General features: G+C 49.5%; 5 protein-coding genes across 5 annotated transcripts; 2 read left to right on the top strand and 3 right to left on the bottom strand.

Annotated features, from left to right (window-relative positions):
* Positions 1 to 512: 512 nt before the first annotated feature.
* YLH47 (LETM1 domain-containing protein ylh47) lies at positions 513 to 2,618 on the bottom strand (the record flags this gene model as incomplete). The annotated part of the gene is made up of 4 exons (XM_049252955.1): positions 513 to 1,562; positions 1,621 to 2,171; positions 2,232 to 2,404; positions 2,479 to 2,618. 4 exons carry the CDS (start codon positions 2,616 to 2,618, stop codon positions 513 to 515), a joined length of 1,914 nt encoding a protein of 637 aa, XP_049108124.1.
* A 1,289-nt stretch (positions 2,619 to 3,907) lies between these two features.
* On the top strand, positions 3,908 to 7,396 carry AMS1 (Glycoside hydrolase, 38 vacuolar alpha mannosidase; the record flags this gene model as incomplete). The annotated part of the gene is made up of 4 exons (XM_049252954.1): positions 3,908 to 4,053; positions 4,170 to 4,675; positions 4,733 to 6,722; positions 6,778 to 7,396. The coding sequence occupies 4 exons, from the start codon at positions 3,908 to 3,910 to the stop codon at positions 7,394 to 7,396; spliced, it is 3,261 nt and encodes a 1,086-aa protein (XP_049108123.1).
* Positions 7,397 to 7,940: 544 nt separating this feature from the next.
* On the bottom strand, positions 7,941 to 8,872 carry EAF6 (chromatin modification- protein eaf6; the record flags this gene model as incomplete). Its single annotated transcript, XM_049252953.1, has 3 exons — positions 7,941 to 8,192; positions 8,333 to 8,575; positions 8,693 to 8,872. The coding sequence occupies 3 exons, from the start codon at positions 8,870 to 8,872 to the stop codon at positions 7,941 to 7,943; spliced, it is 675 nt and encodes a 224-aa protein (XP_049108122.1).
* A 505-nt stretch (positions 8,873 to 9,377) lies between these two features.
* Positions 9,378 to 10,161, top strand: CTR2 (copper transpport protein; the record flags this gene model as incomplete). Its single annotated transcript, XM_049252952.1, has 4 exons — positions 9,378 to 9,434; positions 9,496 to 9,685; positions 9,896 to 9,989; positions 10,047 to 10,161. The coding sequence occupies 4 exons, from the start codon at positions 9,378 to 9,380 to the stop codon at positions 10,159 to 10,161; spliced, it is 456 nt and encodes a 151-aa protein (XP_049108121.1).
* Positions 10,162 to 10,271: 110 nt separating this feature from the next.
* On the bottom strand, positions 10,272 to 12,740 carry LOZ57_003904 (uncharacterized protein; the record flags this gene model as incomplete). Its single annotated transcript, XM_049252951.1, has 3 exons — positions 10,272 to 11,433; positions 11,623 to 12,145; positions 12,635 to 12,740. 3 exons carry the CDS (start codon positions 12,738 to 12,740, stop codon positions 10,272 to 10,274), a joined length of 1,791 nt encoding a protein of 596 aa, XP_049108120.1.
* Positions 12,741 to 13,344: the final 604 nt, after the last annotated feature.

Genomic DNA, 13,344 nt, shown 5'->3' with positions numbered 1-13,344 from the left:
GGGCTAAAGGCCGTGAGTCGCGGAGGTTCGGCGGTGCGTTTCAATCGCGCCCGGCGACGTGCGAGCCGAGGTTAGTAACTAGGTAACTAATCATCGGATGTCAGACAGGGGCAGACAGGAACAAGACTGGCTGCACGCTGCATGAAGACAGAAGGATCCAACACATGCTTGTATTTGTGGTAAACTTCGCTCCTATCTACACATGGTATATTGCAACCGCCAGAGGTCAGGGTAGATGAAAAATCCTAAGTCTCAATATCCGCCAGTCTATATGCCAACCGTGGCAAGAACGCAAAACCCTCAGCTCCTCGTACTCGCCGGAATGGAAAAAGGAGGCCCAGCCGGGAGATATAAATCGTCATAGTACATACAAAAGAGAAATGAAAAATGAATGTAGCCGGCAGAGAGCCGGCACATGGCGCCGCAATGCGCATTCCAGATGGGCCCAGGTCAGGGTATTAGAATCGATAGGCAAGAGTGTGAAATATCAAAATCTCCGCCGGAAACAACGCCTACTCCATGTTCTTCTCTTTCCGTTGCTTGGAAAGATCCTTTTCTGCTTCCGCGGCCTCTGATTCTTGGGCCATCTGTGTCGACGAATGCTGCGAATCGCCGCTTGCAGCAACTTTGTCTTCTTTTTCATCGATATTCTGGTTATCCTTGGGCGAAGACATACCCTGCTCCTGGTTCTCGGTGATCTGCTCGTTCTCTTCCTCAATCAGCTCTTCTTGCTCCTTGAGGACTTCGAGGCGTTGCTTGTTCGTAGCGACACCCTCAGCATTGTGAACTTCCAACTCAATCTCGTGGAATAGTTCTTCGGGTATGCTCGAAAGCACAGCCTTCAGAGCGTCGATTTGCGAAGAAATCTCGTACTCTTGCGACTGCTGCGTATACATGTAGGCGTTGCTCAATACGAGGAGCGTAGATGGAACACCTTTCTTAAGTCGCAAGTCGAGCCACATGCTCAAATCTTCCCGTAGCCGAGCCGGCGAAAGGCCATGTGTCCTCAACCCGCGAGAAGCACAAGCTGTCTGGAGCTCGGTGACTAACAGGGAGTCAACGCCTTCAAAAGAAATAGCCCGGTCATCGCGTTTGATTTGACGCATCCGGTGGCGAATGTTATATCTTAGCATGGCGTCGGTACCAAAAGTGTTCAGGTTCATGTACTTGCACATCCCAACCAGCTGTGGACGAGAAAGATTGTCCAACGTAAGGTCATCCTTGAAGATCTTGCACACAGTGATGACATCTTCTGGGCTTGGATCCTCACCTGTAGCGCGAACCTTCCTAAAAAATTCAGTAAATTCTTCCCTCTTTGCATTTGTCGGGCTGACCGGCAGTCCGGTTTCTTTAAGCGTATTACGGAGGAAGGATGACACCTCCTTGCGGGTATCTCTCAAGCTCGCTGCCTTCGCATCCTTGGATTTTTGAGCTTCGTAGGTGCTTGGAAGGAAATTGGGGAATAGTTTAATCACGAACGGAATGAGTAACTCCGCGAAAGGGATAATCACGAATACGGAAAATGGAACAAGACGGCCCAAATCCTTCACCGTACGTTCAAGCTATGTAAAAGAATCAGTGAATGCTCGTAGCAGCAGGTTCCCAGAAGGAGGGCCAAACCTGTCTATTCTCTCTCCGACTAAGTTCATAGCCAGCAGCCATCTTCACGGCGAGCCTCGTACTGATTTTGACTTCTGTAGCCAACAGCTTCGTACCATCCCAGTAATGCTGAGCCTCCTTCTTAATCTTCTGACCGAGCGTAAGCTTCTTAGGCTCCTTTGGCTCCTCAACCGCTTTAGCAGCAGCTTCCGTGCTAAGACTTGTCTCTTCAGGTTTTGCAACGGCTTTTACGCCATCGGCCTTTGGTTTCTTTTCAGATGGTTTCAGAGCTTGGGCATTGGTCGCCTCCGTAGCCGGTGAGCTTGACGCATTGGAGGGTTGAGAGGCAGCTCCTTTCGCGAGCGGCTTTTTCGCCTGCTCCGCGTTGAACCCAGGAGGCGGAAAGTTGTGCGGGGCACCCGGTCCATGAGATGTAGAAGGGTCCGTGGCGTACCATCGCTGTTGCGGGATTAGAAAAGCTAACGCAGGGATGCGCGATGGTAATTGATTGCCATTTAGGCGGGCATTGAGGGCGGAGTGTGCGACGAGAGTGCTAGCAAGCCGGGAGCGAGCTATAAAGAGCCCTGGGTCAGTACTTAACCATGAGATAGATAGGTACGAGGGTCGCGTACATCGCAAAATAACTCTCTGTGTTGGCACCGTGCTCCGGGCAACGTTGGTCAAACTCATACCGAGAGTGAGTAGGGGGAGCAGGCTAGGCCGGGTTATCAGACTTCGGGCTGCCGAGAAGAGAACGATCACAAAAACTTCCGCAACAAGGGAAACGACTAGAGGTGGCTTAGTACTAGGGGTAGATAGATTTCAAGTACTAGGCGACTGAGCAGTAAATATTATTGAACGATGGCTGTGATGGCGAACAACGGCTTCAGAGCCTGAAATTCGGCGGGTTTGATGTTGCGGATCAACGTTTCTCCAGCGTCGCCACCGCGAACCTCATAGGCTGGCCTCGATGGCATCAGCACGTCAACAATCTTGGGCGCACGGGAAGATACCGCCATCAGCCTTCTGGCCGGGCCTTTCTAATAGCTCCGCGCGCTATTCCGAGTACTAGCTACGGGAATGTTTAGAAACTACGTAGAATTGAGAAGGGCAAAGTAACCCTTGAAGACCTTCTGTGAAATGCATCCTTACCTTGGGCGACACAGTCGAAACCACAGGCAATTCAAGAAGTTGCCAGATATCTCAGTGACACGTATTCAGGCTAGAATAGTCTATTTGATGTTGCGCATAGTTCGAGATAAACATGAAGACTTCACAACAAAGCCTATCTTCTCTTGTCCGGGAATATCGCAAATGGAAGGGTTATTACTGATGGGTGTCTGCTTGCCTGGCCCGAGAAAGACTGTTCCATAGTACGGAGTATGGAGCAGCTATCTACACCAGAAATGGGTGGCTTTGCCCGGCAGGCGGCAACAATGTTATAGGAGATCCTAGCTCCATTTGTCAGGAGGCAGCCATGCATGCCTAAAGGACAGCCTTCAGTCAAGAAAAAGGTGTACACCGCGTAAAGTCAAGGATACTACCAGGTCGGTGATAAGAAGATATAAACCATGGTTGTCGTTACTTCCAAGGTATCCGAAGAACCGTACTCCGTACATTGTAGGGGGATGATGGCGAAGCGTGTCGGGCTTGAAAACAAATTCAATGTCTCTGTATTCGTGGTAGGGAAAAAGGTCAGAGGATGCCACCTGCCAGGAAGAAATTGAGGATTCGTCTTGCGTGCGGAGTATGGAGCAGTACTTGGTTCTTAGCGATCTCCCTTCACGCGCTCACTGTTCCTTGTTTCTGGGCCCTGGAAGGCCTCGATCCTGCAGTGCGGATGATCCACAGTAGCGAGACAATTGCTAAGGAACCAGGTCCAGTGGCGGCGGGAGGTGTCATGTGGGCAGAGCCAAGGGCCAAAAACCAGCAGCCGTGGAGCAGTCCATGGAGTCCGGGTGATGAAGCGCGTATGGAGTAGATCGGCCTGATCACGCCAACGGCAGGCAGTGTGCTGTCGGCAAGAAACCAGCAACTGCGAGCAAGCACCACACTCTGGTGATGGCCGCAGCTGACAGGTCTGGGCAGAAGCTGCAACGGGTGAAACTCCAGGCTAAAGTGGCTGGCGACCCCGCTCGCCGCCAGGAAGCTGCAGCGTACACATAAGTAGCACGCCCGCCCTGTTCTCCCCGCACGCAGCCATCCTGCTGCTCCTTTGATGAAAACAACCTCACCTCTTCGAAGAACACCAGCTACTTATCATTCGTGAACCCTAGAAGCTATAATTACTTTCTATACACCCGCAACCATGGGCGGGGAAGCCCCACGCGGAGCTCCCAGCAACTACCCAACCTTCGCCGACAAGCCAGTGGGCCAGAAGATTAGTGGGATATACAGGGACCGTCTTCGCCAGTTCACTGCAACAGGGCAGTACCAGGGCCAGAATCTGGTTGCGTATGTTGCCTAGACTCTCGTGTTGCCCTTCCCCCTCTGCTGTCGCCCTTCCGAGGTACAGGAAAGACCAGGGCTAACCATTGATCCGCAATTGCGCCCGCTGTCGCCGACTACAGCAAGTACTTCGAAGCTACAAATGACGATGAAAACCATGTCAAGCTTTCCGTCTACTCCGTTCCCAATCTAGAACGACCTGGCTTCGAAGATGTCGTCTCCAAGGAGTTTAGGCCCACTAGGAGGGGAGAATCCTTTGGACCAAGTTGGTCGACCCATTGGTTCAAGATCGGACTCACAGTGCCTGAAGATATGAGGAAAAAAGAGCGGCTCGAGTTCCATTGGGATGCTAACAACGAGGGTTTGGTTTGGTCTGATGATGGACGTCCGCTACAAGGCTTGACTGGCGGAGGCGAGAGAGTCGAATGGATCTTACCGGATAGCTTTAGAGATGGGAAGGAGCACCTATTCTACATTGAAATGGCATGCAATGGCATGTTTGGAAATGCAGATGCAGATATTATCCAACCACCAAATCCAAACAGGTATTTCCAGCTCAACACTGCTCGCATTACAGCGGTCAACCTTGAAGCTCGAGCTCTGTATTATGATTTCTGGATGATTGGAGGTATGCTTCCCCTGCCTGGATTCGATTTGGGGGAGCTGTATTAAATCTTGAATCTAGATGCTGCGAGAGAGTTCCCCGGGGATGCATGGCAGTCCCACGAAGCTTTACGCATCGGAAACGCCATGATGGATGCTTTTATTGACGGGAACGGGAGTCAAGAATCCATCAAAGAGGCACGCAAGCTTGCTGAGCAGTATCTGGGCTCACTGGTTAATACGGCAGACGTCTATAAAACTGAAGGAAAACCCCTTGTGTTTGGGATTGGCCACTGCCACATAGACTCTTGTTGGCTCTGGCCATTCGCAGAAACAAAACGCAAAGTAGCCAGATCTTGGTCTACTCAGTGTGACTTGATGGAACGATACCCAGAATTTCGATTTTGTTGTTCCCAGGCCCAGCAGTTCAAATGGCTAGAAGACGGCTACCCCTATGCATTTGACAGAGTCAAATACTGGGTGAAGAAAGGTCGCTTCCAACCAATTGGCGGCAGCTGGGTTGAGCATGATACGAACATGCCCAGTGGCGAGTCCCTTGTGCGTCAGTTCTTGTACGGGCAACGATACTTTGAAAGTCGTTTCGGCGAACGTTGCTCCGTATTTTGGCTCCCAGATACTTTTGGTTACTCCTCGCAGCTGCCGCAGCTATGTAGGTTAGCAAATATGAGCCGTTTCTTTACCCAGAAGCTCAGCTGGAATAACATCAACAACTTCCCCCACACTACATTCAATTGGGTGTCGCCAGACGGCAGCCAGGTACTGTGCCATATGACCCCAGCAGAGACATATACCGCTAGCGCTCATTTTGGAGACGTCAGGCGCAGTATTACACAACACAAATCCATGGATCAGGACAACACTTCTCTGCTTGTTTTTGGGAAGGGTGATGGTGGTGGTGGTCCAACCTTCGAGCATATTGAAAAGCTGCGACGACTTCGTGGAATGAGTGACAAAGTTGGCCTTCTACCTCGAGTGACCATGGGTAGCTCTGTCAACGACTTTTTCGGCCAGCTTGAAGAGAAAGCGGCCAATGGCACTGATTTTGTTACCTGGTACGGAGAGCTATATTTCGAATTGCATCGTGGTACATATACGACCCAAGCGAATAATAAGCTCAATAACCGCAAGTCGGAATTTGTACTTCGTGATTTGGAGCTATTTGCCACTCTAGCTACTCTAAAGGACTCAAAATATAAGTACCCTAAGAAGCAGCTGGACGAAATGTGGGAGGCTGTGCTTTTATGCCAGTTCCACGATTGCCTGCCGGGTAGTTCAATTGAGATCTGCTATGATGACTCGGACAAAATCTACGCAGAGGTTTTTGAGACGGCGAAAAAGCTTAAAGGAGAGGCTTCAAAAGTTCTCGGGTTTGCTCCAGAGGGTGCCTCGAAGAAGAAGCTTGTAGCTGTCAATACTTTGCCTTGGGATCGAACTGAGATAGTAAGGTTGGATGAGCCGAGTTTAGCATCTGGCACGCCGCAGTATGCCCTCGCTAGTGGAGGGATGGGAGTGGTTACTGCAGAGCCACTTAGCTCCTCCACGGCCACATCACTGAGCGTAAAAGAGGTTAAAAATGGGGTATTCCAACTTGAAAATGCAGCGCTGTCATTGCAAGTTGCTGACGGTGTGATAACAACTCTGTTCGATCGGAAGGCGAATCGGGAAATCATTCCTAAAGGGAAGAAAGCCAATCAGCTTGTTATCTTTGATGACAAGCCTCTTTACTGGCAAGCCTGGGATGTGGAAGTTTTCCATCTTGATTCCCGCAAGGAGTTGACCTCTGGTTCCACTAAGATCGCAGAGCAGGGACCGCACCGGGTGAGCGTGGTGACAGAAACGAAAATCAGCGATGCGAGCTGGGTTAAGACCACGATCAGTTTGACAGAAGCACAGGGTGACACTCCAGCATTTGTCGAAATGAACTCTGAAGTTGAATGGCGAGAGACCATGAAGTTCCTGAAAGTCGAATTCCCAGTTGATATCGTCAACACGGAAGCGTCATATGAGACGCAGTACGCAATCACTAAGAGACCAACTCATTATAATACCAGGTAACGTTTTTTCCCCTCCATTCAAATTTACCAAGTTGCTGACATATTTTCTAAGCTGGGATATGGCGAAATTCGAAGTCTGCTGCCACAAATGGGCGGATTTGTCAGAAAGCGACTATGGCGTTTCCATTCTGAATGACTCCAAGTATGGTTTCGCGACATGTGGAAACTTGATGCGTCTGTCCCTTCTTCGTGCCCCCAAAGCTCCTGACGGCAATGCCGACATGGGTCGTCATCACATTCGTTATGCGATCATGCCTCACTCTGGTCCTCTCGATTACCGCACTGTTCGTGCTGGATACAACTTCAATAACCCATTGGTTGTCTATCCATGCTCCGGAACTGAAGCCAATAATCTTTTCAAAGCGATCCAATTATCCGGTTCTCCAAGCCTTATTCTTGATGCAATCAAGCGTGGCGAGGACGATGAGGACGTATCTCGTGGAGAGCTTGAGCGCCGACCAGGAAGGAGTATTATTATTCGCATTTACGACTCGACAGGCGGCAAGAGTCGCGGCACGATTAGCGTGACGTTGCCTATCAAGAAGGCGTACAAGTGCAATATCCTTGAGGATGATCTGGATGAATTATGCATCCAGAAGGGAAAATGTGAAGCCAATATCCATATTGAGTTGCGGCCGTTCGAAGTCGCTACATATCGTCTGCAGCTCTGATATGCGCCGCAGGGTGCTTATTGTTTCCCTAGTGTGTTGCCGATGTAATTATGACAGCCTGACAGAATTCCCCTCTTTGTCTTTGCTCGCCTATATATATATTTCGTTGTTCTTTCGGCTCTGGACAAGGTTGATACATGGTCGCTCCTAGAATAGGCTGCGTGGTGCTGCGAACTATATTATTATTATTAGCTAGAGAATTCATTCTCTATATGGGAGATCCGTGGTATTCAAGAGTCCTACTCAAGTTATAAATCTAGGTGAAAGATACAAAGCTCGCCCACCGGTCATAGATCCCTTAATAAACCAACCCTAGCTACGCCGCTTTAGGTCAAAATTCCGTCTATCAGCAGGTAGGCCACCCACCTCAGGCATCGGGTATTCAAGTCAACAAAAAAAGCCCTTTAAAAACACCGTCGCTCAATGCTCCCAGCATATCAAACACGCCTCGGCACCGGAAAGTAGAAAAAGCCAACCTCCGTTTTTACCTACCACAACACCACGAAGTGTTTCCCAAAAAACAAAAAAGCTTTTTGTCCTCTCTTTATTCCCCTCGCCCATACGTAATTTTGAGTCGTTTTACTGGCGGCTTCGAATCACCACCTTCGTCATCATCCTCCCTATCTCGGGCAGAAGCGGTGCCTCCAGCAGCTTTCTTCTTGTTCTTGCTTGTTGACGCACCCTTAACGCTATTTGGAGCAGAGGTGTCTTTTGTATTAGGCCCGCTGGGGCCGGAGTAGGTGGGTGTTGCTGCGTGGGAAGGGGTGGTGTGGGCGCTGGAGGGTGCGGGGGAGTCCTGACATAGAATAACAACCATGGTTAGTTTCCACCGGTTAAAATATTGCTCTCGTAGTTCAAGACTTTTGCTCCACTCGAAGAAGCATTTGAAAAAGAAAAAAGAAAGTAAAAAGTACATAGGGCGGGGGTTCGACCAACCCTCATGAAACTTGCAGAACTTCGAGAAAACACTCGATCCATATCCGAAACCTGGCCTTTCCTCCGTGTCGATGTTCCGCCGCTTGCTCCGCCACCAAATGAGGCCCCAAGGCTGCCAGCCGTGCTTAGAGAACTGCCCGTGGAGCCTTTGATGTAGTTGTCGAAACCCTTGATGATGTTTCCAGCGCCGGTCTCTTCGAGATACGAGTGTTCGAAACGGTAGATAGACTCTTCTAGTGCGGCCTAAGTTCATGCAGGATAATTTAATTAGCCTAGGAAATTCCCTGGAGTGTGATCTCCAATATTGCGCATCTCTATGCATAGCGGAGCCAGTGAGTGGAAGGAAACGTGAAAACGCACAAGATTTCTGTCCAGTATTCGTTTCCTCTGCAACGTTTCACGGAGCTCTCTGCGCAGCTTCTCATAGTATGGCACGCCGCGCGCCGTCGTAGCTTGATCGGGACCTGTGTTCGGCGTTGCTACCGGCAAAGGGGTGGCAGCCGCCGCTGCCGTGGCGGTCTGTGGGATGTTTTCGGCCATTTATAAGGTGCTTGTGGCCGCTAGGACGGCCACAACAGCAACGATGGAAGAGATGAGCTCTGCAGATGGTGCGTCGCGGGAAGCAGGAATAGTTCGCGGGCGTGCAGGGTCGCATCTGCTGAGATGCCTGAGAGCTTTTGAGGCAGTTTGGGTGAGTCGCGTGTTTGGCGTGTTTGCACACGGCCCGCCCTTACACGAGACTCCGCAGCCGATGGATGCCGGCTTGTATAAAGGCTGACTGATGCCGTAGCTCTGCGACGATTCTCTGTTTGATCGTGACTTCGCTGGGCATGCATCAAAGGTTCTCTTGCGTCTATCAACGAACTGTACATACATCTATAATACATATATACAGCCGTTGTTTTGCTCCTTGCCAACGCGATTCCTCCTAGCTACAGCTCCCTTACTCCGTACACGTAACCAGTTCCTGCATAAAGAGGACGAGGCTTTGAACACGAAGAAACTATAGGAAACACCATCAGCTTCACCCAGAAAATCAATAATCATGAATCACGGTGGCCACGGCGACATGGATATGGGCAATGACCAGTGCAGCATGAACGTACGTTAACGGCTTTCTCAACGGCGCGGCTCTCAGCCTTCTTTCTGACATGATTGCTCAGATGCTGTTTACGTGGTCTACGAAAAATCTATGCCTGGTGTTCCGTCAATGGCGGATTACAGGGCCTATCTCGCTGTTGTTGTCTCTCGTTGCAGTCATCCTGTTGACTGCTGGCTACGAAGCTGTGCGAGAAATGACGAGGCGATATGAGACAAAGGGCGCGAGAGCATTCGTTTCAGGCCCAACTTCCGGTATGATATCCTCTTTTTTTTCATTCTCGCTTCCTAGTTTTGGATTTGTGCTATACATCTCATGTTTGGACGGGCGGGTGCATGCCAAATGCTCCTTGTTTTGAAAATCTATATAAAAATTGGGGACAAACTCTTCAACTCATGCATATCATCCACAAGACGGCTGCGAAGCGGGTCCCGATAACGAATCCAGCTCACTCCTTTTTCCAGCAAGGAACATCAACAACGAACATATTGCCCGGCGCAATAAAATTGTTCTTGCTGTACTCTATGGTATTCAGGTATTCTACAGCTTCTTCATCATGTAGGTGGACCTTCTCTTGGGAAGTCTATCTAGACTTGGGCACTTACGGATTTGCAGGCTTCTTTTTATGACGTATAACGGCTGGGTTATGATCGCTGTTGGTATTGGTGCTGCCCTAGGATATCTGACTTTTGGTGCCGGCTCTGCGGCAAAATCCGCTTCCTGCCACTAATCTTTTACGTGCTTGCGTATATACGGCGTGATGAAACGATGACAATTGGAGAATAGTGGATATATGGCGTTGGTTATATGTACAGCTTTTTTGCCTTGCTTTTTGCAATATCACGGAACTTCAACATCACTCCCTTCGTCACCAAAGCCAAAACTGAACCCTCCATTTCGATCATCAAGGTCTTCTTCGTTTGTACGGACGATTTCGTCCCATTTCCTTTTCTTTTTACTCTCCATCTCTTTAATAGCCCTCTCCAGTAAATCCGGATATGACTCATGCATCCGTTGAATGAATATTCCATACGGATCTTCCACGTCCTTTTTAAATCCAGAGACTTGATCGGCTTTATATCTCAAGAATTCAAGTGCGGCTCCAAGGTGCTTTCGTGGAACAAAATTTTGTGTGATTGCGATGGACGGGCTTAAGTTAACAACCAAATGCCACCACCCAGAGGGAACATGAAGAACCTCTCCCGCCTCGCAAATCCCTTCAATGCAGCCATGCACCTTGCGTGCGGCGGCATGGAAATTCAGTAGCCATTCAGCGATGCTGAGCGGTGACGTGACTTCGCTCTGATCCGCCGAAACATACACCCCTGGCGGCGGGGGTAGACAACTTGAGCTGGGAAACATAATCCAATATTTCGACCCAGTAATAACGGCATTCCATGCGCTTGTTGCATTGGGGTCCTTATGAAACGTACTCCCGCTTCGTTCAGGCCCAATGATCAACCACTCCTTATCAGGACGCTGTGCCCCCAGGACCGAGAATAGATCCCGGCCAAAACAGGCGGGTGGAAGGAAGGCTGCATTTTCCCCATCCGTATCAAGACCCATCTTTGATACAAAGCTTCGATCAAAGAGGTACAGAGGGCTCTCATCAGAGTTATTGTTCATATAGTCCACATATGTGCGTAGCGGCCAATCTACGGCTTCTGCGCGGAATAAAGTCTTGTCGTACTGCTTAAGAAGTGTTTCGATTGACCATGTCTTGTAAACCGGCCATGTCTTGACAGGCTCGGTCAGAATAAATGGCCGATCTGCCCATGAATCGTCAAACTCGGTTGAGGTGAGATTTCCTAGCCGTGAAATCTGATTTCTGGCTGGGATGTTCTCCGTGTAGGGAGATAGCGAGATGTGGGCGCAGTAGAATGGCCGGTGCAGAGCATCCGAAAAAAGATGCGAGCAATCTGGCGAAGCTACCTTTGAGTCAGGAAGACTGAGATACGTGGAGCGCCATGTGCCGCGCCAGATAAAGTCCGACGGGGATGTCCTGCGGTATTAGTTAGATTCTGCCACAATAGCACCTTGCAAGCAAATATCCCCCGAAGATTTGGATACAGTTTCGTCGCTTGGTTGCAGCTTTCGCTCTATTCAAACAGGCATTTGTGCAATCCGCAGACGATTCTGTTTTGCAACCAGGGGAAGATCAAACAGAATTGAGTTGTGGCAGCCAACTCACTCTATAAAAAGCGTTTTCCACAAGTCCTCGCTCCGCGTGAACGCGTGCAACGCCTTGCATGTCGCACCAACGGCCCTCAGGGCTTTTTCGTCCAAAGACTCAAGCAGCAAAGATATCAGTTCATCCGGCAGAATGCCAAAATGACCAATGGATGCCCGCAAGTTCCATGACGCCGTTAGCCCGTTTCCAGACGGCTTGACGCCTAAAGGGTGGGCTGGGATTGCGCCAGTGAGATCAAGATCGAGAGCAGAATTGGCGTTGAGGATGGGATGATGAGCGCCATTCATGACTGACAAGTTTGAAGGGCTGAAGAATCGCGGATCTCGATCTTGGTTCGTAGGTTCTTTCTGGGTGCTTTTCTGTTGTCTTGGCTCATAATTTTGTTTCGCTTGTGGGCCGACTTCATTCCTCGGCAAACCCACGACATCAATCTCAGACTGGACAACAACAGACAGAATACCAGCACGAGTAATTGAAGCCCAGTCAAGGTGAATGCAGCGAATGTGTCCTGTATTTCCCTCCCCTAAAAAGAATACGCCTTTGTGATGTGAGCACTGGGGTGCTGAGCGACATGGAATCTATCGGCAATGCACACCTATCTGGATGCCCACTTTGAAGATGCCTCTGATTATTATTGATACTGAGTCTAACTGGTTACTTACTAATTACTTCTATAATACTAGAGAATCTACTCCACACTCTTTTCACGTGGGCTGAACGCTTCCCATCACTCTCCTTCTCGGAGCGTCAGGCTTCCGCAAAAGATGGGCCAATAGTAACTGGATGGTTCTGCCCATTATTAGTGGGTGGCTAGCACACTTTGGGTCATCTATGTCACAAGTAAACCCTTGATTGGGAGAAGCCTGGGATGATATCCTTCTATCTGGAAAGCGAGCATATATTTCATTTTCAAGCTCCCCAGGCCTTGCAGGATTCATTACGAGGAATTCCATAGCATAGTTCTTCCCGCCAGGAAATACATTCTCGTCAAAGCGATAGACACGCCCAGAACATCCCCAGCCAATAACGTCAGCTTCCCATGGTTTGTAAAATGGTAATTGGCAACTGTCATATTCCCCGCTTGCTTCAGCATTCGTCGTCGCGATCTCTTCGGTCATGGTTGTGGTTGAAAGAGAAATTCAGCACTGAAATAATTGTGGTCAGCCATCTTAACAAGGGGAGCGGACAATAATCGATCCTACCCTACCGAAGATATCTGAGGCTGGCGAGCAACTGTTGATGGGGCTGTTGAACAAGGTGCCCAACCTTAACGCTGCCCCTGGCCAGAAGATGCCTAGCTCCTAGGGAGTCAAGTGGTTCCAAATCGCTGGCTGTCACCATTTTACATATAATAGTCGACTGGCCGGTAAGTCTGAGGCCCCCCACCCCCGGCGCGTATCCCCAACTCTAGGATTAGAGTGCGGAGCACGGAATATGTGCTATGTACGGAGTGCTCCATACAGTCACAGAAGAGCAACTTCGAGTCCACCCCTTATTAGAATAGGCAGAAACATTATTGCCTCTTTCTCTTGACCGCCGAGGTCTCCATAATATCTGAAAGACAACTATTTACCAATCATGATCATATCTGCGCCTTGTCTGTAGCTGGAAGGTAATTGACAAGTCCTATGAAATAGCCATGATTATTAAATGAACTAGACAGGAATGAGAAAATAATAATCCAGAAACACTACGGAGTACAAAAACGAAATTCAACCGCTG

Source organism: Ophidiomyces ophidiicola (genome assembly GCF_022830035.1).
Source record: "Ophidiomyces ophidiicola strain CBS 122913 chromosome Unknown scaffold_14, whole genome shotgun sequence".
Classification (NCBI taxonomy): domain Eukaryota; kingdom Fungi; phylum Ascomycota; class Eurotiomycetes; order Onygenales; family Onygenaceae; genus Ophidiomyces; species Ophidiomyces ophidiicola.
The sequence above is the reverse complement of the archived record's forward strand: the minus strand, read 5'-3'. Positions and strand labels throughout refer to the sequence as shown.